General features: G+C 42.7%; 2 protein-coding genes across 6 annotated transcripts; one reads left to right on the forward strand and one right to left on the reverse strand.

Annotated features, from left to right (window-relative positions):
• Positions 1–582: 582 nt before the first annotated feature.
• MFAP3 (microfibril associated protein 3) lies at positions 583–10,722 on the reverse strand. 3 transcript variants are annotated; one of them, XR_006170207.1, is made up of 4 exons: positions 10,665–10,722; positions 6,064–6,525; positions 2,967–4,625; positions 583–1,367 (listed from the first exon to the last, which is right to left on the reverse strand). XR_006170207.1 is itself a non-coding variant. In XM_042826291.1 (3 exons), exons 2-3 carry the CDS (start codon positions 6,341–6,343, stop codon positions 3,880–3,882), a joined length of 1,026 nt encoding a protein of 341 aa, XP_042682225.1. In that variant the 5' UTR covers positions 6,344–6,525; positions 10,665–10,722; the 3' UTR covers positions 583–3,879. The 3 variants fall into 3 exon arrangements, 2 of the variants coding, with proteins under 2 accessions (XP_042682225.1, XP_042682226.1); XM_042826291.1 differs by having other exon boundaries at positions 583–4,625; XM_042826292.1 differs by lacking the exon at positions 10,665–10,722 and adding an exon at positions 10,567–10,650 and having other exon boundaries at positions 583–4,625.
• FAM114A2 (family with sequence similarity 114 member A2) lies at positions 10,550–20,240 on the forward strand. Of its 3 annotated transcripts, none has more exons than XM_042826289.1 (15): positions 10,550–10,625; positions 11,292–11,421; positions 11,558–11,760; positions 11,946–12,042; positions 12,497–12,592; positions 12,867–12,979; positions 13,856–13,990; positions 14,153–14,311; positions 14,877–15,000; positions 15,994–16,073; positions 16,743–16,871; positions 17,083–17,222; positions 17,984–18,056; positions 18,626–18,679; positions 19,420–20,240. In XM_042826289.1, the coding sequence occupies exons 3-15, from the start codon at positions 11,563–11,565 to the stop codon at positions 19,519–19,521; spliced, it is 1,500 nt and encodes a 499-aa protein (XP_042682223.1). In that variant the 5' UTR covers positions 10,550–10,625; positions 11,292–11,421; positions 11,558–11,562; the 3' UTR covers positions 19,522–20,240. The 3 variants fall into 3 exon arrangements, with proteins under 3 accessions (XP_042682223.1, XP_042682221.1, XP_042682224.1); XM_042826287.1 differs by lacking the exon at positions 10,550–10,625 and adding an exon at positions 10,734–10,823; XM_042826290.1 differs by lacking the exon at positions 10,550–10,625 and adding an exon at positions 10,734–10,823 and having other exon boundaries at positions 11,561–11,760.
• Positions 20,241–22,446: the final 2,206 nt, after the last annotated feature.

The following is a 22,446-nucleotide window of genomic DNA, read 5'->3' on the forward strand; positions in this document are numbered from 1 at the left end:
GAAAGCTCTTCACTTAGGGCCTCAGGATCATCCTCTGGCACAGTTTAATGCTCTGAATTGTTGCAGTGCAGTAGGAACCCAAGCCTGGTCACCAAAATGAGGAGGAAAACAGTAACAGATTTGATCACTTCAAGGCTTTCAATACTTCACATTTGCACCAAGTTGCCACTTGTGAGACAAGCTGTCTCCAAATATATCATCTTTTGAGCAACATTAAAAAAACAAAGAACTATACAATGATGTAGAAGAGGTAAGAGCAGAAAATAAATGCTTGTGGTTGAGGGTCTCTGCTCTTCACGATCACCTTTTTCCCCTGAAAAAGTGAAACTGAGGGATGCATGGGCCTTGCTGGAGCCATGCTGGGTCTGTAAGCATTTGTATGTGCAGCTGGCAACCACATAGAGCTGCTGGGGACTCTGAGACACAGAAAACATCAAATCCCAAAGGCATCAGAGCAGAAGCTGTCTATCAGATGACTGAGTGTCCTGGCACTCTGGTATCAGAGTGGCTACCAGCATTCAACCTCCCATCGCCTGCTGCTCATCTCCTCCCCAGTGATAAAAAAGTAACCCCAAAGAGAACAAGGCTTTTGTTTTTCATTTATTTTGCAAATCTATCAATTCATTTTATGAAAGTATGAAATCCTATGCAGTTACATTAAACAGTGACGTTACAATCCAAGTGATACAAATAACCACTACAAAGTTATTTTTAGGTACTCTTGGGTAATGAGTCGATTTTATGTTATTTTAAATAAAAAGCAGTTATAAAGAAGAGATAAAATAGCCTTGAGATTGTCGAAGAATTCAGTTTAAACCAAGGAAACCACTGTAGAATCTCCCTGACCTATGAAACGTTAGAAACACTGTCACTTATACAATCTTTCAATGTTAATTTTCAGTTAGTCACATCAAACAGACCTACATGCACACAGCTAGTCAATGTAAGAAGAGTTCACAAGTTGTTTGAAACCAGTGTCAGGTTTCCTTCTCTGGAAATCACATCTACTGCATAACACCACCATCCTCCTTGCTTTCAGAGGCACAAAAAACCCCGTAATATTGTTTGTAAAATACACTGAGGCTCCTAATCTGCTCTAATTGAATTCAGTGGAGGTAGGATCAGTTCCTACATTTAATAAGTGTCACTGATTTACTGAAATTCTTGCAATACAGCTTCCTTCCCAGGGATGGAATTAATTGGGGAAACAATACGCTGCAATAATTCAGGAAAACACTTGGCTTTATTATCCAGCAATTGACACGGCAATTGCATTTCTGAGGACCTGGATGTAGGATTCTTTCCTCTCCACCAGAAATGGGGACACATGGCGACAGCGCGTAACGGCGCTCAGTGAGAACTCGGAGCTATGGAAATAAAGAATCAAAATCAGAGAACAGATTGAGTTAATCCCGAAACTCCTCTCCTGACACCCATCTGATGCACCTCCAGGATCATCCTGCTGCCTGCAAGCTGCTGCTTCTGACGAGACATCTGTCAATCACAACTGCATAACTGCTTCCACAGAAGCAATTAAACGGAGCTTTGATTTCGTAGCTGCGTCTCTACACTGCGTATAGGGGAAGGGGAAATGTCAAAGATGTTACTGCCACAAGGAATGCAAGAGCTTCACAGAAGCAAGGAGAGCTGTTTTGTGAAAACTGGCAGGAGCAGCTACAACGCCAAGGGCCTGTGGCTCAACAGAGATTAAAGAGACGACCCTCTCCTGTGGCCATCAGCTTTCAGGCAGGACAAAGTGGTACAAACCCCCAGATCTGTGCTCAGGCAATAGATCTGCAGAGCTCACTGTAAGACAGAAATGAAGCCAGCAGCATCTTGGCAGGGCTTCTAGAACCAGCCCTTTATTCACAAGAGTTTAACACTGATCACCAAAAACTTTTTTAAAAATCTGACAGCTTACACAAAACTACACAAATTTCTCACCTAGACATAAAGTGCCACCAAACCATGGAAACTAACAAGAAGTTACTGCAGAGGGCAGTATCTATCGTGTCTGTAGCAAGCTTTCCTCCCCTGAAGCAGATGTTTGCTACAGTCTTGGCAAAGGTACCAGGTTGGTCAGAGCACTACTGCAACTAAGGCTAGCAGTGTTCATTCTCACCAAAAAACACAGCTCTTACCCAATATACCAAAGCCAAGTAGGCTGCATTTACTGGTGGCTGTTAGCAGAACTTTCCCCAGGAGGTATTTTAAAACAGTAATAGATGCTTCACTTTCCCATCATTTGATATGATGTGATAAATGTAATTTGCTCAGGCCCTTTGTTAGGAGGATGCACTACAACAGAAAGCACCACCCTGTTATTACCACTGTGCCTGCTTACTCATGTAAATGTAGAGTCAAATCCTCTTAAGAATCCTGAACAGCCTTCCAGAATCACTTGTTCAACTGACATTTTTGTAATAATAAGGAAAAGAAAAAAGAGTTGTGGGAAATTAAATGGTGCTCCTGTTGCCAAGTTGTTTAAATTATATGGCAGAATGGTTCCAGTAGTTGTAAAAAATTAATTTGTGGAGTTTTTACAACCCTTACATCTACTGAATCTCGATAGGATATATAATGCTATTTAAGTGATACAACTTACAAATGCTAGGGAGAAAAAAAAATCAGCACCAACGTGTGAAAAAAAATACTTGATTCTTGTCTGCCTGTGGCTTCCATGAGACCACAGCTCCAGAGCTGAGGAAGGAAGCCATGCAGGAGATCCTTGGTGCAGCACGTACATGTGTAGGTATGGATGTCAGCTGCCTTTCCTCTTCAGCAGATGGGAGAGGGCAGCATTCTCAACCACTCTGCTCTGGAAACAGGCTGGCAAGCAGCTCAGCCAGCCCCTCTGCTAAGCCCTCTCTCCCACTGCTTCCTGAAAGCAGTAGCCAGGGTAAAGTCAGTGGCATTGCTTTTTCCCCTCCATTATTACACTGTTCAGAAATAACTGCCTGAGATACCTTAACTGTAGACAAATTTCCCTTTAAGTTACGCCTCTGGACGATCACTGTCATTCTTACAACAACGTCAAATGCAACATGAAACGTTGGGTTCTCTACAGCGAGTGAAATCAGCAGAGCCAAAAGACAGTTCCAGTGGTACCACCGACTGCTCCACTCTGTAAGACAGAACCAGGGTAAGGCAGTTGGCAATCAGCACCAAGCTTAAGTGACAAGGTTTGTAGCAATTTGCTTTCCACACGCTCGAGTACAGATGCAGATGCACAGAAAGCAGAGATCCCCTGGTTGTTCTCTAAGCTGCCACAGCACTTTGTTTAATTCAGCAGCAGATCTTGGTGCAATTATTTTTCTAAACACAGTACATTTTGATAGCAACACAGAAGCACGCTACGCAAAACAGATTTGTTCAAGCTCACCATGGTTCTGATGGGCTACACGCAGTGTGAGGCAATTCAAAAAAAGCCCACAACTCAATTCATTGGGGTAACAACATTGGCTTCAAGGAATTCTGCTTCCACTTTGTGAAGGAAGAACAGTCCTACAAAGCAAAAGATCTTACTGCATCTTGTTCTGCTCAGCTTGGCTACTTCTAACACAGAAGTATCAGAGGGTACCAAGGAGCTGATGAAAGAATTACTGTTTTGTAAATACTTGAAGTAAAACAAGCTGCTTCAAAAAGAAAATCCACTGAACAACAATTCAAACACCCTTCTCTTACGGATCTGAAACTGTTAGACCAACACAGCGAAACACTGAGGGGAAATACAGACATCAGCAGTAGTTCTGGCACCTTGCAATTTGGAAAAAAAACAAACAACTCTTGTGCACAGGGGATGAGGCAGCCTGTTTGCACACCCCTTTCTCACGTTATCCCAGAGACACCCGTGCTCCTGTACAACAGATGTGGCTGGGTTCAGCAGGTGCCCTCCTCAGAAGGAGCTAACTGGCAGCTGTCATGAGAAACGGTGTCAATGCTCTGCGCTTCTGCCTGCGGGTGGATGGACACCTGAACGGCTATTTCTTGGCCCTGCTCATTCACAGACCCATCGTCAGAATCCGCGGCCGGCGAATCGCTGCGCTTGATCTCCGTGTTGATGGGGTACATTGCAGCTTGGGTACCACAGGCTGGGGTTTGTTTTTCTGCCTCGCCGACTTCATCGGGATCATCGACTCGCACAGCCTCAAAGATCTCTTCCATGAACGCCCTGCAATTAAGGATCAGCGGCGGAAGGGGAATGCTTCTGGCAAGCTCTTCGATGTACCGAGCAAACTCCATGGTCTTAAACTGAGTGACTTTGGCCAGCTCTAACGTTTTGGCAGATGTAATGATGGGGATACGCTTGGCTATCTCAAAAGCCTTCTGAAGCTTCTCGGCCCCTTCCGTCCTGAAGAACTCATTGATAGCCTTCTCTGTTTTGCGGAGGTGGCTGCTCATCATGCACAGACGAGTTATGTTTAAAATGAGCGTGATGGCAAAGGCAACGAGGCACACAATCATGTAGTAAATGCTCATGTCTCCCGAGGTGAAGGTGACTCTCAGGGTGACGGTGGAATACGCTGTGTTGTTACCATGAACAGCTGCACACGTGTATCGTCCCCGGTCAGCAAAGTTGACCTTTGTGATGTTAAGGAAATTACCAGCAATTCTCCACCGTCCACCTGGAGGTTCAGAAGAAATGAAGTGAGCTAATGAAACACAAACAACCAGGTAAGCTAGAGACATGCTGCTGCTTGCTCCACAAGCTTTACAGTAAGCCCTCTGTTTCTAGCATAACACAGTAGGACAAGAATTTGGTGGCCCTGTTAGGCAGGGGGGTTGGAACTACATGATCCTTGAGGTCCCTTCCAACCCGGGTGATTCTGTGATTCTGTGATTCTGTGAAGAATTAAATTTTCCTTTTTATGCTTGTGACAAAGCTCTAACTCAGTTAGCCATCCTACTGCTTAATGGTAAATTACTTTGTGCACTTGCAACTCTGGTTCTTCTGTTTTCTCTCACCTATATTTTTTGGAGTGCTTTTGCATCACTAGTTTTATCTGACAGGGAACCTAATTCTTAAATAGAACTTCTCATTGTCATTCACTATGTGGAAGGACTGTCTTCTATAGAATCTAATATTCCCTATGTTCTGAGTCAAAAGTCAAGTGACCCATGAAAAAGATCGCAGTCTAAATGGCTCAGCTGGCAAAAGGACCCAGAATTTTCTTCAGACACAGCTTTCTGCTGAGCATGCAGTGCTGATACACAAACCTTATGTAAAAAGAAATCAATAAAAGAAGCTTTATGCAGTATTTCCTACGGGTTTATAACTTGGGATAGAAATTGTTTTCATAACTCACTCTTCTAATTAGTCTGCTCTGAACTAATTTCCAGATGGCTCTATAACTACGAAGAGGTTACTGAATACTTAAAGCAGTACAACGGCCTCTGAGAAGATCCTATCAATTAGCTCAATGACCTTCATTAATACTAATAGAGGATACCACACAGATCTGCAAAAGCCTTTTTTAGAATTAATTTTAAAAATTGGAGGGACAGAACTACAAGAGCCAGTAGGAAACTATTTCTCTCTCTGTAGGAAAGGGTTACATAGCATCCATTTCAACCCTGGCCATTACAAGCTGTGTTGGTTTCCACAATCTCAGTGGTGCATAAACCAGAAAATAAATGTAATCAGTTACCTCATGCTTTATAAAATCCTGTAACAAAATTAAAGCAAGGCTTGACAGCTTGAAAAGGTCATAATTTTGGAAACTTGTATTTAATTCGTGTGTTTGAAAAGATGTAATATGAACCAGAGCAATAATAACATCAGTTACAATCTGGTAGGATATACACTCAGTTCTTGTGTACTGCACGTTGTGATGGTTCTTGAGCAAAATGACAGAAGGGCATTATAGCAGGATGGGTGGGCTAGGACTTCAGAACTTGGGTACAAAGCCTGATCCACCACATGCCAGAGCTTTGTCTTGTTCTCTCCTATTTCCCAACTGTAAAAATGGGAGGATAGGAAGAGAAAACAATAAAGTTCCAGAGACTTTCATGTACTGTATAAAAGCAGAACGCCCAAGGATATAAAACAGCAGAAAAGCTCACCTTCATCTTTCTGTTGAAGCAGGTGTCCTTTGGAGTTATACCAAAGAATATATTCATATTGGCTGATGTTCACTTTACATTCAATTAAAATACTGGTTCCCTCTTTGGCTATGATATCATGGTGTGCTGGGGAACTTGCTAAAGCTTGAGGCACTGGATGAAGTGATGCATTGAAAGACTCAAAAGCAAGTGTCCCATTAGAAGCTACATTTTCCAGTGTAAGTCCAATCGAAAGATCAGCACTAACAGTCAAAATTAACAGGCAGTAGCTGAGCTTCATGGAAAGTTAAGAGAAAAATGCTTTTTCATTTAATTTGGAGAAATGAGGTCACAAGATATTAAATTGTCTGTACGGATCTGAGATAGAGAGGAGGTTCTTAATTTGTTCACTGGTAGAAAACGTCTTGGATCCAAATGCACTTTCAAGACCATCAATATTGTGAGAGGAAACTGCAAATCCAACTGAAAAAAAAACACGATTAAGTTTATTAATGGCAGCATGCTCATGGTGTATTCAAATCTCATTCCCAGTAAACAGATTTCCAGCAGCATAATATAAACTGCCAGCCAAGCAGTTCCAAATCAGAGCTTTGCTCAGAACACAGTAATGAAATGAGAGTAAGAAGGCATCAGCACAACCTTCAGTCCTCCACACATTCTTCCTCCCATCCAAGTAAGTAATATTGGGAACAATAATCAATAAGAGAAACGTGGCTTTAAAAGAAGAAAAAATTGTACAGCCTACTCAAACTGCATTAAGTACCTTCAGGATCAGAAAGTGGATCCTGCATTTGTTAACAGCAAAAAAAAAGAAGTGCTTTCTTAATAGAGGAAGAAAAGCAAGAGAGGAAATAATTTCTGCCTTCCTCCACACCGCCATCAAAGTCCCTTCACGTCCTGTTTTTTTCAATGCTGGTTTTTCCTTTAGCATCGAGGAATAAAAGCACTCACACATTTGATTTTTAGCACTTGCACATTTACTTACTTGATTTTAAGGTAAAATCAATGTTATGTGTCTAAATACCAGATAACACGCTCCTCGTTTCTTGTGCAGGGAGAATTACTGTGGCAGCTACCTACAAAGGAAGTCCCATTCTGAATAGCAGGACACCGATGTCTAAACACACTTCCCTTTTTTGGGCAACCTTTTTTTGCTGCTGCTGCATTCTGGTTTTTGCTGTTGTTGTTGTACAGTAAACTCCTACTGAAAATCCTTTGCTTTATGCTGCTACACCTCAGCAGTCACACCTTGCTTATTATCTTCACCACACCAAACCCTGCCCCGTATTTCACAGCTGTTTGAAAAATTATTTTCTCTAGGGACAGAACTCTCCCTTGAGGTTTATGTGTGCACTAGATATTTGAAGGCATTAGAATGGAGAATTTAACTTGAGGTTCTCTGCACACAAAGATTTTCTTTTCTAAAAGACAGAATAAAACCAAATCGCGAGCAAATGAGATTACACCATTAATAGAAAATCTGTAATCGGTTTTCCTGGAAGCCTGATTCATAAAGAAATTCTAATCCAATATGCATTCCCTGAGGTGATGATTCCATCTACACCGCTCCAGTGCCATAGAAAACTATTCACAAAGTACAGAAGCCACAGGCTAAAATGTTATCTTAAAAAATATCTGACTTCACCCCACTGACAGCGTGACTTCAAATTCATCATCTTCTCTTCTAGCAATAACAAAGCAAGCAGAGTTGAATTTCATAAATATCACAATACAAAGGAGTAAGTTTTCTTAATAAATAATGCAGACAGTTCTTGTCCTTCCAGAACTGCTTGCTAACACAGCCTAAGGCAGACAGAATTCACATCACTTATGAAAAATAATTTGCTATAAATATGTATGGCTGATTGTACTAATTGTGTTTCCAGCAGAGACAATTTAAGCATATTCAGGAATGGGAAAATTTGCTGAATAGGAATTTGCCAGACTTGGAATTCTTTCAGTTAAAGATAACTTGTTGAAGGTCAAACCAGACTCTGGACCTGACGTCCGATGAGAAATGTATATCTGACCCATTTCTGTTGCAGCTATTGCCAAATCATTTTCACAAAGGAGGCAAAAGAGACAGCTGTGTCCAACTCTCCTTCAAGCTTGACTGACCAACTCACCCACTGAATCCTGCAAAGGAAACGAGAAACCAGGCCCTCTGCTTGCTCCTCTGCAAACAGCAATCCCTTCACCTGCCCTCTTTTTCTCCTTTCCTTTCTCTGCTGCTCCTCTTGCCTGTTCATTTAAGATGAGACCAGCACCAAGAACTGTTGCACCACCGTGCTGAACAATATACTTTACCACAGCTAAACAACTAAGAAAAAATACCAAGCCTTCTTTCACACATATTTTCCACCAGTTAGACTTTGGGGGAAGTGTTACTGACTTGTGTTGCCTGGAGAATGGCATCGCAGCCACAGACTGCACAGGTCTGAAAACACACCACCAAGACTGCTGCTGACCAACCACCATCCTTTTGTTTGAAGGAGGGGTTTTTAACCTTTCTCTTTTTTCAGACCTCTGGCGTTTTCAGAGTTTCTGAGCCCTCAGAAAGCCCAAATAAGCCCACAGCAGACTGGCTTATTTGGGTAACCTCGTGTAGGCTCCTGATGTGCAGGCAGTGGGCTGTGAGTGCTCTGTGGATGGCTGACATCTGACCTCACTTAGCAAGATTTGCTGCAGCTCCAGCTGTTGATAGTGACAAAGTGAACGCAAACCCCGTCCCTCATTACTGAATCAAACGTGGTACAGCTTCCAGTCTTCCAAAACTATAATCTCCCTACTAATAATGTTTCAGATTTATTAGAGAACAATTCCAGCACCTCCTGTACTCAGCCTGTGTTATTTTTGCCATTTTAAATTATTTAATTTAAATTATTAGATTTCCAAATGTCTGCGACATTCCTTCCAAAACGACATTAGAAACCTCAGTCAATTATTTAACAGAAGAAATACTGAGCAACATTTTCCCTCATAAGAATAAGATAATTATCTTCAGTAATTGCATATGCTCTCCGCTATGTCTGCACTGAGCTTGCATAATGTATAAAACATTGGTGATGGGTCATTGAATTTTACTATTAAACTCCTCGAGGTCTGATTTATTCTAAATTGTTTGTCACATTTCACTTTTGGAAAACCCATTATTGTTAAGCAGACAACGATCTCTCATTGCTGAATGCTGGGAAAAAAATAAAATGATTTCTGAAATCCGTATTCTTCAGCCATCACATTCATGCAAAACAGCTGCTGGAGCTGATAAAGGATCCAAAAAGGATAAAGCTTGAGCAGTGCCAACGTTACAATGCTTCAAGACAGCATTAAACCTAAGCAAGATGAAATGTGCAGAATAGAAACTGGCTACTTTACAATGAAACCTGGAGCTGAGCTCAACATATTGAACCTTCAGGAGACTCGAAGTTGTAACAACAAATAGCAGTGAAAGGATAAAAATCCATGATGCGTACGCTTATATGAGTCATCTTTGGCACTTATCCTGAAAAAATGTTTGTGTTTAACTTAAAGTACTCTAAGTAGTCCCATTGAGGCCAGTGGAAACACTGAGACTACTTAACATTACACACATTTATAAAGCATTGCAAGATTGGGACCCAAGAGGTTGAAAGTTATACGGCTTTGCATTCACTGATCATAACATCATCTCACACATGGAGAAATGCAAAGCAATAAACCGAGATACACCTCACAGCCTGCTCCATCCTCCCACCGCCCCTGGCAAACAGTGTGGGAGTGTATTTTGGCTTTATGATGGTTTCCAAACAAGTTAACTGGCAACAACATGCACCAAATGGTGCTCACTGATGACTTCTGCAGGAAGTCTGCATCCTGACTGCAGCTTGGGCTGAAGTGCAGAGGGTGTGGCTGTCCCGTGTGGCCCCCTTCAGATCTGAGGGAAGCATCTGACACAGAGCTAAAGGTGTGAACTGCGTGACTGGGGCAAAGCAGAATCACAGAATGGTTTGAGCTGGGAGGGAACTTTAAAGACCGTCTGGTCTGACTCCACTGCAGTGCGCAGAGACACCTACAGCTCAATCAGATGTGATGGAGTGAAGCTCCGAGGAAAAGCAATGGGCACAGGAAACCCGGGGAGCGCGGGCCCTCGATGCCTGGCAGGATGGGGAGAGATGGGAGAAGTGCTGCAGTGAGAGCCCACGATGGATTTGTGAGAACAAGCGTGTTCCTGCTAATTGCTCAACACAATCAATGGTACAAACTGGAAATGAATAGCTGAGTGTCCCCAGCCACGCACACACGCACACAGCAGCACGACGGCAAGGCACGCTGCTGGCTGAGTGAAGTCAGACCACGCAGGAATGACGTCAGGCGGGAATGACGTCAGGCGGGAATGACGTCAGGCGGGAATGACGTCAGGCGGGAATGACGTCATGCTACAAGCCGCCCTCCTCACCGCACCTCTACGCCGAAACACCGAGCTAAGGCCTGCGCCCCGACGTCTCACGGCAGCAGCTGCCTCACCGTTTTCCCCGCGTTCTGAGGTTGCAAAAGGAAACCTAACGTCACCGCGGAGCAAGGAGGTACGGCCCGACCCGAACGGACCCGATCCGAACCCTCACCTCAGACGCCGCCACCGGCCCAGCAACCCGGAAGTGCTTGCTCGGATGCGCCTTCCGGATGCGCCTCACTTCCTGTGTCAGCCAGCTGGCGCCGCTCTGCACCTCCTCTCGATGGTGCGGTCCGCCCGTTGGGGGAGCGCGGCGTCGGAGGCCCGGCTGGTGAGGCAGGGGTTCCCGTGGGCCGCCTCGGTGCGGCTTTTGGGAGCGTTGCTGGGGGACTGCGGGGTGCGGAGTCCCGATGGACCCGGGGGGCTCCTTGGGCAGCGGGGAGGTTGCGGGAGCACAGGGACCCGTGCGGACTGCGCTGTGCGGGTGTCCGCAGCCTGTGCTATTGTGTCATCCGCCCCTGCGGGGTGCAGAGGCCGTGTCCCCCCGTCCGTTGTAACACACCCCGTGTTGTTTGAGCACCACGAAACAACTCAGCCCTAAATATAAAAGCAAACCAGCTGCTTGCCTCCCTCCCTGCCTGTTTTCTAATAGCTGTCCCCATTGGTATCCAACCCCTTCCAAAACAGCTGGTCCCAAACAATTATTTTGTTTTATTATTTTATTTTATTTTATTTTTTTATTTTTTGTGAATCAAGCCATGTATTTAATCACCTGCTGTGTGTTTTGTTTGCTTTTCAGAGCTGGCAGCGTTTCTTGCAGAGAAGGTGTGTTGGTGAGATAGGGCCACTTGTTCCTGTGGGACTTTAAGCTTCCAGGTGTGACATTTCTCCTGTAGAAGCTCCCTTAAAAACGTAATCTGTTTGTGCAGGTACGTGTGGCAGCAAGATGGGATTTCTGCCAGAGGTCTGCTGAATTATTTAAAGCAGAGGTGTGCTGCTTTTGAACTAATGTCACAGCATGAAAGCGAGAGGTTATTTTATCTGCTTTGCTTTCTGTGAATGCAGTAGTCATGTCTGAAGAAGACAATGGTGAAAATCTGAAAGAGGAAACCTCTTACGAGGACGAAAGTGAGCAGAAGGTGGAAGAACTTGGCAGCACTGAGAGCAATGAAGAGAAGGAACCTGTGCCTGTGACTCGGAAAAGACCTGAACCCAAAGCCCCAAGTCAGTCTGCTGACACAGAAAAGCCCACAGCTGAAACTTCCAAGGTGTGTGTTTGCTCTCAGTCTGAATGATGTGACTTGAAGTTTTGTGGCTTTGTGCGCAGAAGAATTCTGAAAATTCACATTGCTGTTCATTTGAAAAGAAAAAGCACTGTGAAAGTTACCCACCAGAGGCTGCGTGTGTTCTTCTTGTTACCTGAATTGCTCTCTTCTGCTTTTCTTCGATAAAGGTTTCAGAACCTCCTGCGTCTCAGTCAGGATGGGGGTACTGGGGAAGCTGGGGGAAATCCCTTCTGTCAACTGCATCTGCTACTGTAGCTACTGTAGGTAAGTCTCTTTCTGGTATTTGATAAATATTTTAACCATGTGTCATGTTTCAGGAGCTTATGAGCTCTTTTTTTCTTGAGAATGAGGTTTCTGTTATAGAAGCAAGTACTGGAAAATGTCAAGAAAATTCTTCAAGTAGTGGGAAAGCACGTGCCAAAAGGTACAGGGAGATTAAGGAGAGGAACTCAACCAAAACTACCAAGTTTTCGAGGTGTTTGAATAATTTGATGTTTTAAAACTTTGCAAGTTGATTTAAAACCTGAATGAAATCAGAGTTAATTACGCTGGAAGGTTAAGAGTCTGGATAGCGGTATGTTTTAGTGTGGATTAAACTGTTTTGTATAGGGAATAAGGCAGAATAGTAGGAAAACAATATACATATCTGATGCTGCCTCTGTTCTTATGAGGGATAAAATATACCACATGGATAAAGCACTGCTGCTGTCTTTTCTAGGTCAAGGTATTTCGAATGTCATAGAAAAAGCAGAAACAACCCTTGGGATCCCCAGTCCTAGTGAAATCTCTTCAGAGACCAGAGATGCTGCCAGAGGTCAGTTTTTATTGCGTAAGAACAACACTGAAACAAATCTCAATCAGCCCCCAAATGACAATCATGTTGTATCTCTCATGTTGGTGTAGATACCAAAGTGCTAAAAACAGCACATTGCTTACTGGTGTTAGAACTGAGATTATTTTCCTGTCCTCTTTCCAGTTCTAACCCTGCTTCTGGCTGACACATTTTGTTAGTTAATTTTCTGCACTCAGCAGCTGAAAGGATCTTTTTGTGGGAGTGAGGAAGCTGATTTTTCTGCCTTCTAATGCAGGAAGTGAGAATCCTGATGTTAGCAGCGCAGATGCAGCTGGTGATGGCAGTTCCTTTCCTATTGCTGGAGCTTTTGGAGTTCTATCAACCATCTCTACTGCTGTTCAAAGCACAGTGAGTGAGTTGGGAAAGCAGGAGAAAATGAGTTTGAGAGCATGGTCTGAAGCATCAAGAAACTTAATTTTGGCTTTTGTGAGATAATTAGTGAGAGAGTATGTCAGCCTTCAAACAGGCATTATCTCATGCCATGCTGGCAGTTGATGTGCAAGTCTTTAGTTTTGTTTAGTTGTATATGAAGTGTTGATACATAACAAGCATGCATCACACCGTTCAAGGATGGGCATCCATTCCCATGCATGTCACCTCTGTGCTGTTATCTATGCTCCCTTCCTTCAGGGCATTCAGTCAAATGGAAAGTCAGACTCATTCCTGGAATATTTTCAGAGAATTGTCTAGATGTGAAACTCATTCTCCTCTTCAGAAACTCGTGAAACCAGCCCAAATTGCTTGGAAATCAGCTTGCTCCTGTGACCGTGAGAAATAGACTTCAAAGAGTCCAGTACCCTTAGAAACAGTGCCTTTGTGACCTGCTGTCTTGTCAATTTTTCCCATGAATCTGAAATAGCTGCAGATGTTCAAACCTTAAAAGCAAAAACAAGCAACTGAAGCCCACGTTTGTAGCATTTTCTGCTTGGAGTGTCAGAAACGAAATATCTCAGAGTGCTGAGAACCAGCTCCTTCACAGAATAATAATATTTTCTGTCAGATTCATGTAGCTGATTGAGTGTTGTATTAAACTGTTGATTAATAGTGTATCATGGCATTTTCCCTGTCCTTACTCTATTTTTGATGATTTTTTTTAGCATTGAATTCTGGGGTGACAAGGACCAATTTGGCTTGCCTAGCATAACATGGCCTCAGTCTCATTTCTTCAGCTATATGGTCTTCTGTGACTTTTAAGCACTGACGATACCTAAATCTGTTTCACAGGGAAAAAGTGTTATTACTGGAGGTTTAGATGCCTTGGAATTCATTGGGAAAAAGACAATGGATGTGATAGCTGAGGGAGACCCTGGATTCAAAAGAACAAAGGGCCTAATGAACAGAACCTCTACGTTATCTCAGGTACGGCTGTTCCATATCAACGTGTTGGTTTCTTATTGTTTTTTCTTCTTCTGAGATCCTGTCATTAAGCAGCCATCTCTTACTGTTGAACCTAAAGCTTTCTCCTACCCAATTCTGTATCTTCTGGTATTGAGCTGAGTCCTCTGCATTTCTTTTTTTCAGGTCTTACGAGAAGCAAAGGAGAAAGAAGAGCAGCAGACAGCTACTGAGGTTACCATGACTACAGAGAAGAAAGCCCATTATGGGTTACTGTTTGATGAGTTTCAGGGTCTTTCACATCTGGAGGCCTTAGAGATGCTTTCTAGAGAGTGTGAATCAAAGGTAATGGCCTTGAGCAATTTTCCTTCCATTTTTGAGTTCAGCTGAGGAGGAGAAAAAAAGAGCTGAGATGTATGTACATACATGCAAAATCAAGTGCTCAGAACTTGTTACTAAAGGATGATTGTACAACTTCACTTTGACTCCTGCATTATGATCTGCTGTTTTCCTTGGGAGCATTCTGTCCTGTCCTCAGCTCCCAGAGCCATTCTCATTGCCTAATCAACCTCAGTTCCTGCATTTCTTCAACACCTTACCAAGAGCGTGCTTGTTTGCTGGAGGAGAGTAGTACTGCAGGCAGAGCAGACTGTTTCAGGGCAAGGAGAAGGGCTGGTCAGCATATGCATTCAGAAGTCATTCAGATTTTTATAAAGGAATTCTTTTAATAACTCGTAAGAATCTGTTGTTACCTAACTTGTCTTTCCTCTTCATGTAGGAAAACACCACTTTCTCATTAGTATTGATCTGTAATGTTTTTACATACAGTGTAAATGAGATCATCTTCCATCTTGTTTCTTTTTCTTTCTGGACTTACAACTCTACATTTGGCTGTTCTGCCCCTAATTAGGTGAAACTGGTTCTAAGTGCCCTCTCTGGAGAGGAGTTGGACACAGTGAAAGAGGAAATGGAGCAACTTAATGAAGCATTTTCTTTAGCTGAATTCTTTGAAGAAGAAGAGGAAGAAAAGAAAGGTAAAAATCCTAGGTGAAAGTTCTGGAAGGAGAAGCTGGTTCCAAATGAAATTCTCAATACAGAGCCAACTAGTTGTGAGAGTGCTAGCAATGGATGTGAAGTAATTCTTTTGCTAGATGCTTAATTCTGAAGCCATCTATGGCTAGGAGCATGACTGGTAGCAATGCCCTTCATCATTGGAAGGCTTCTGTGAATTAATTCTGTAGCAGAAATCACTCGATTCTTGCCAGAACAGGATTAGATTTACTTGACTTCTGGTCTGTTCTTACAGCCAACCTTGAGCCAATATTCATAGTACAAGGAGACACTGGGTTTCCCTGTTCATAAGGGAAAGACTTGCAATAGGTTGTCTAACCTAGGGGAGAGCAAATTTTTTTGTTTTTTAAAGGAGAGTTAGCCAGGGGACCAAAAGGCTTAGGGGTGTCTCCACACAGAGAAGCCATCTGATTCTTGAAGATTATGCAGGTATTAATGTAAATTTCTTGCATTTCTTTTACCTAAATGGTTCATCAGGGAGGGCTCACACCTGCACTTGCTAGCATTTAGCATTTAATGTATCTTCTGTATTTCTGTGATGGATCTCAGTGCCTCTCTCCCACTGTTAACATCTGCCCTGCCATATATAACGGGAGAACTGGAGGCTTTAAGCAATATTTCAGACTCTCCAAGGTAAAGCACAACTTAGTGCATTGTAAAATGCTGTGTTTATATGATGTGTTATAGATTGCCTGCCTGTAAAAATTGAATTACCTTAGCTAAAGAACCAGGATTGAGAGAGCAAAAGCTAATCTTCTGGCACTGGTGACTCCACCTTTCCATAACTTACATTATAAATTATATTTAAAAGGCCAGATGTGATGCATCCTTGCCTGAATTGATGATTAGGGAAGAACAGTCAAGAGACTTGTGCAAAACTAGTTGTGCATTAAAGTCCCTGCTTGTTTCCTATATCTGTCGTTTCTGGGGATTCTTTAGCCTTCTCTTTCCTTCAGGAGATGAGGAGTTCACCAAGGAAGTAACAGAGCTGTTTTCAGAATTGCATATCTCCACAAAGCCAGATAAACTGATCATGGTGAGTTGTTTCTCTTTCTCTGAAAGCTGGAGAGATTTCTCATAAGACCTGCTTCTCAGTCTTGCTTTGCTTGTGAAAAGGCATGAAGACAAGCTGTGTTTTAGACACTTTAACAATTGGAGTTAAAAGAAATGGGTCTTTTCCTTTGACTTTATGAGGCAAAATCATGTTCTGTAGCATTTGTGGCTCTGAATCAGTGGGCACCAGTGGGTCTTTGCCCTATCACTGGGCAGTAATATCTGGTGGCAAAGAAAACTGAGCAGTAAGCTATCAGCCACTGTGGCAGCAGTGAAACCAGCCTACCATTTTGATTTGCAGCCCTCCTCTTGGCACGAATCAGTTGGTTTTACTATGTTCAGAAGCTGGTATGAAGAAGATATGCCTTTCTTGCCATTGTTTCACTACCTTTCAGATCCACCAAGTGGCAGCAGCATTCTGCAGACATGTTTTTGAAGCTCCTCAGTTAATCATGGCCCTGCTGGTAAATCCCAGCACCTTGTATTAGAGAAATGAATGTCTTCTACTACATGCATGCAGCCGACCTACAAAGTCAAGAAGGCACAAGGATAGTTTATTGTGGTTGTTTGGTGTAGCTGTTTCCTTCCTGTAGGAAGATCTGTGTTTTGTGGTGTGCAATGGGGCTTCATTTTAGTCATTATCATCATACAGGTGAGAACATCTGCTCATGAATGGATAGCACAGTTCAACAGCAGTCTTCCTAAAGAAGAAGAAGAGAGTGAAGAAAACCAGGAAGTAGAACCTGGAGGTGGTGACCATGATATTAAAAAATCAGTAGAGGTAACTGACCAATGGAATAAGACAATGTCTGATCACAGTGTTTATCTGGCAACTGAGTTACAGTTGTGATTACTGGAACTAAGGGGTTTCTATTTCTGCACAGATGTGGGGATCTGAAAAGGCAGACAGTGCATTGTATTATTTATTTGCTTTAAACAACAAAGGCTGCTAGTTCTTGTATGATGTGGGAGGTTTTTTCCATCTCTTACAGGATATTCATGCATTTGCCATAAGAAGTCTGGCTGAACTGACAGCATACTCCATTGAAACCTTCCACAAAACTGCAGCTTTGTTTCTGCATGGTCAGAAACAGGAGGTGACTGCCACAGACAGAGCCAAGTCCCTTTCACAGTAAGTTTATCTCTTCATAAATGTGTAGCATGTAATAACCTATGATTAAACCATTCAAGGCTGCTTTGCAATTCCAAGGGGTGCAGGGCTCTTGAATTCTGCTCTTGAATGGATGTTCAGTGCTGGAAGATAGGGATGCCACCCATAGGGTAATTCAACTGTTTTTATCTAGCTTGAAGACATGTATTGATAAGAAAGGAAACCCTGCTCAAAAGCTGTTACAGCCAAGAGAGATGTTTTCCCCAAACTTCTGCTAGTTAGTAAATAGAAATTTAAAATGTGACAAAAACAGCTGTATAAAAGTGATTTGTAAGTACCCTTTTGCTAGTCGTGTAGCTTGTTAGGCACATGGTACTGTGAAATTGCTGCACTAATTAATAGCCTGATCATACAAATAATGCATGGAGGATTTTTCTTTGCAGCATAGGGATGTGAACTGCACAAGACTTTCTACTTCAGAAAATGGTACTCGTTAGTAATAAAGCAAATTAGTACTGTTCCTTTTTGAATTGCTGTGTCTATCTTTTGAAAGCTCTCTCACATTTTCAATTTTAATTACTTATTTTTTCACCGTTCTTTTCCCCCATTTCTTTGGGGAACTTTTGGATCTTCATAAACTGTTGAAATGCTGTGTACCAGTTTTGGTTTAATTTAACTTTATGTACGTGGAAACAAGGTATTTGTGTTTTACATGAATACTAAAAGAGGATTGTTCCTTGTAGACTGTATTTACTGTATAGCTTTCCACTCTTCTTCCACAGAGTGACGATGGTGCTGTGTAAGGAACTGTCATCTTTCTCCAAGGAGTTTACTACGTGCTTAACAATTGCAGGGGTAAGGATTGCATTACAGTTCTTAGGGATGAGATGTATTACTTGATTACAGCACAGCATTGGAATCCTCACCATAAAGCACTTGTTGTGCTTCCTCATTTATGCATGCAGGTTTTTGCTTTGTAGTCTGGTCTCCCAGATTACTTTTTTGCAGACTGTGGCTGCTGAATGTATGCTGAGCTTTTGAATGCCACCAGAGGTGTTCAGCCTGGCACAGAGTGGTGGTGGGGGTTGGTGCTGACAATACTGATGAGACAGAAGGAAATGAGGGTCGTGATTCTGTTGTAGATATTGCAAAACATGTAGGTGTTACTGAAGATGGTATCCTTACATTCTGACTGCCCGCAGTTCATTTGAAGACGTGTATCCATAGAGGGCCTGCACCGAGTGTGTTCTTATCCTTGTTCTTATTTGCATGCTGCAGGGCAGATCCTCTGCACCTTGTGCCTTAGCTTTCATATTGTCAGGGGAGCAGTGGTGACTGTAACCTTACAGAGGGTTTAGCTTTATTTTGCTTGAAACAATGTGATAAAAATTTCAATAGAAATAATACATGTCTGGTCTCTGCAGGTTGAAGAGAAGGCAGATGTGCTTAATCCCTTAATCACTGGAGTGTTTTTGGAGGTCAGTTATGCTGAAGTTTAAAACTTTAAGCTAATACTCAAAAAATAGATACACTGTTTTTTTTCCACCTCACTGTCCTTATGCATGCAAAGTTCTGTAGCCTGAAATTCTACTTAACTATCTGATAACTTACAGATTTTAGTAAATGCCTGTAGATCTTCACAGGACATGAATGTTAGTGAAGAGTGAGCATGGTTGGGCTGGTCCCAGCTGATAGCTATTGTGGGTCAGAAGATGCAGAGTAGTTTGTTCAGATATTTGGATTTCTAGCACTTTTGTACAATGCTTGAATTCAAATCTTAGACAGGCTCATAAATCAGCATGCAAGAGTCCCAGCATTTCCCAGCTGTTAAGTTGGTCCTCAGTGCTTGTAAACTTCAGAGGTGGGATGGGAAATGGATGTTTCTGTTGGTGTATTCTTCCTTCCTGATGCAGCATGCTTATGTTTCTCTTTGAAAGAAATGCTTTTTATCTCTTACACAAAGTAGTATCCTGCCTTTAGATCACACTTGATCTTGTGTAGCAGCTTTTAAGCCAGTTGCTTTTTTGCTGAGTGACATAAAGCCCCTCAAAAACTTACATTAAATTGATTTCTAGAAGGAAGCTGTAAAGACCCAATAAGCAGTAGGGTTGTGTTTCTTACGTACATCAATCAATGCTGTTTGCAATGAGTATGAGGTTATTGAAGCTGACTGGTAGCACAATTATTCATGTGTCTTTTTTTTCCTTTTTTTTTTTAGGCTTCAAACAGTGCTTCGTACATCCAAGATGCCTTCCAGCTCTTGCTGCCTGTACTGCAGCTCTCTCTTATTGAGGCTAGAACGGAACTATCCCAGCAATAAAAGCCCATCTAATTAAGACCTTCTTGACCTTCTCACTTCGTATTTTCCATGCTGGAGACTGACGTAATGGCTGATATTAAAAAGGAAAAAGATGAACTGATGGCTGCTACTGCAAGAGCAATGATAAAGTGCAGTCTGACAATGACAGCTCTTACAGCTCATTGAGGGATGTGATTAGCATAGTCCAGGCTGGTGGAGGATGTGACAGACTTCAAGCTCAGAGTGCTTCCCTGTTTCCATAGGCTTGGAGTGGAGTGTCTCTGCTGTATGTGTTAACAAGCTCTTTGGAGAAACTCTCTAAACTGTGGAGACAGTGCTGGAGAAAAGAGTAGCAGCTGGCAATTTAAGAGTTAGCTGAAATCATAGTTGATTTTTAAGTCAGAGAGACATAACTAGGCTTCTGAGTGCTCAGCTTTGGAGCTGAAATGGATACAAGATGCAAGAGAAGATAAAGATTTTTGATTATCACTCCTGATTATTTTTCGAGACTGGAAAGAATGGAACAGAGAGGGTTCCTTCTTGAGCCGCTGTTGCAGAAGAGAAGCCCCAGCTTCCTGAAGGTGTCTGCTAGTGACTCAGGGATGTGGGATTGGGACTCACTGGGGTGCTGTTATTCTTGCAGAATGCTTGCCTCAGCACAAACTGGAAAAATGTTGATCTGGCCCTAAGAATGTGGGTACTTTACTTTATAGCAATAAATGAGAACTGGCTAGAAGGGATTGATTCTTGTTTGAGCAATCTAATGAGAGAATTGAGCCGTAGGATGCCCCTTTTTTAATGTTACTTGACATGTCAGCTGCAGACTGTTCAGACTCAGATACTGTTTTTTTTTTCTTATTTATGTATAAAAATACTATAATGTAATGCTCCTTCTTCTAAGATCTATTAAAGCAGGGGAAGAGGAAGCAATTTGGTTCTGTTAGCAGGAGTCCTAATTTGTCTCAGAAGCTGCTTCACGTATCGTATCTGTTCCTTTGTGCTATGAAAGTTCCCTGCTTTGTTCTTTTTTACAATTTCTATCTTCTGAGCTTTCCCACTGGGAGGGAACAGCCTCTGTTGGAATCACAAGAGCAGAAATGCACAGCTTAAATGGAACTTAAAGAAGTCCAGAATAGCAAACCAGAGGTGACTGAGTGTCACACCTGCCTCATTGGTAAGAGTGATGCTCAGATCTTATTTTTAAAATCGTCTGGGCTTTAGTAGGTCTTGCAGATTTCTGCAGTACTGAAGGCTTAGAGCAGTTTCTCTGCTCTGTTGTGCAACAGAGAGATGTTCTTTGTGTTAGCATACCTCTCTGCTAATGCTGCTCTGGTTTTAAATGCATGGAAAAGTCCTTGCCTTAGTCTTGGTTAGGCTGATCAAATCAAAGTATTTTATTTTGCTTTTTAAAGAATGCTAGACTTGAAAGGAATGTGATTAGGAAAGAACATCTGTGCTACAATAAATTACATACTTTTTCTTTACGTTGATAGCATTTTTGGAAAAGGATTCGTTTTGGGAGCGGTTTTAGGTGGCAAGGGGCACTAACAGAGCAGCAGGGAAGAGCTGTGCTGCCTTTTCTCATCCCCTGGCTGGTTTCTGGGGCAGGGCTGTGTGCTGCTGTGGGGCAGGGGCAGCTGGGGTCTCTCATGGCAGGGCACCCTTCCATAGCAAACAAGGCACTAAACACAGGCTGGGGTGTGAGAGCTCCCACATCTGAGCTCTAAATTACTGCATTGGCACAAAATGTCACCTTGGCTCCTGCCACAAAGCCAAGATTTACAGAAATGTCAGAAGAGGAAAAAATGATGATAACAGGGCTTTATGAAGCAGCAGCTACTTATTTATTTATTTATTTATTTTGCAGGTTGTCTACTTAAGCTGGCCTGCAGTGCTTCTGTGTAGTTTAATAATTAAAGGAAAGGGTTTTTTTTTATTACTATTTTTTTTTAATAATGCAGTTCTTTCAGTCGCACTCTCACCTGCTTTTTGTTAGAACAGCCAATGCCCAACTGTGCAGCAGCTTCACTTGTGTGCCTCTGCAAGGACCGCAGTAGATTACCAACAGAAATAGTTGCAATTGTTGAAATCTTGCTACCCAAAGGATGCATCAGAATTCACCATCCAACTGTCTGGAGGTCTTATTGCTCAGCCTTGACTTGCTCGTGAATCTGATGAGAGCTGGCAGTGATTTGAGAACTTCTGGTGGTGTTCAGAGAGATGAGAGGTGGCTGAGAATAGATAAGAGATAGCTGAGATGCTGGCAGGAGCTGGGAGGGGGAAAAAGCCTCCCACAGTTATTTTCTTTCCTTGGGAGAGATTCTGTTACTTGCAGCTGCAAATGCTGCTTCCTGGCAGCTGCTGTGGAAAGGTTTAAAACATGAAAAAGGCTTGCTTCTCCCGACGTGCTCCCAGCCTTGGCCCAGCCACATTCCCAGGGACTCACTTTTCATTATTAACACACACACGTTCAGCAGCAGCAAAACCTCTGACGCAGGAGGGGCGAGTGGTTGTCCTGCTCATTTGGAAGTAGCAGCAGCTCTGGTGCCAGCAGTGCTGGTGGCTGTGAGTGAGGGGATGGGTGTCCAGGTGTCGTGAATCACCCACAGTATGAATTAAATGTTCTGACTCAGAGGAGAGCTTGTGGCAGGAGGAGGAAGGCTGTGGCATTTCTTCCCCAGGTACACACGCTGGATCATAAATAAACAGTTGTCTGTAGTGATGTGATTTCAGCAGAAAGATTGGTCTTCTGTAGCCAAAGGCTGCTTAGCACAGTAATCAAATCCAGCGTGGGAGGACATAAATGCCCAGTCCTGTGCTAATTAATGTTTCTGGGAGTGCAGCTCTGCACTTTGACAGCAGCTCATCGCACTGATGCTGGGTGCTGGCTGCCATGTTCCCTTCCACTATCTGTGGGCAGCTCTATGCCTGCTGTAGGCTGAGAGC

This window comes from Centrocercus urophasianus, unplaced genomic scaffold (assembly GCF_019232065.1).
Source record: "Centrocercus urophasianus isolate 14NV4802_14NV808 unplaced genomic scaffold, USGS_Curo_1.0 seq_26, whole genome shotgun sequence".
NCBI lineage: Eukaryota > Metazoa > Chordata > Aves > Galliformes > Phasianidae > Centrocercus > Centrocercus urophasianus.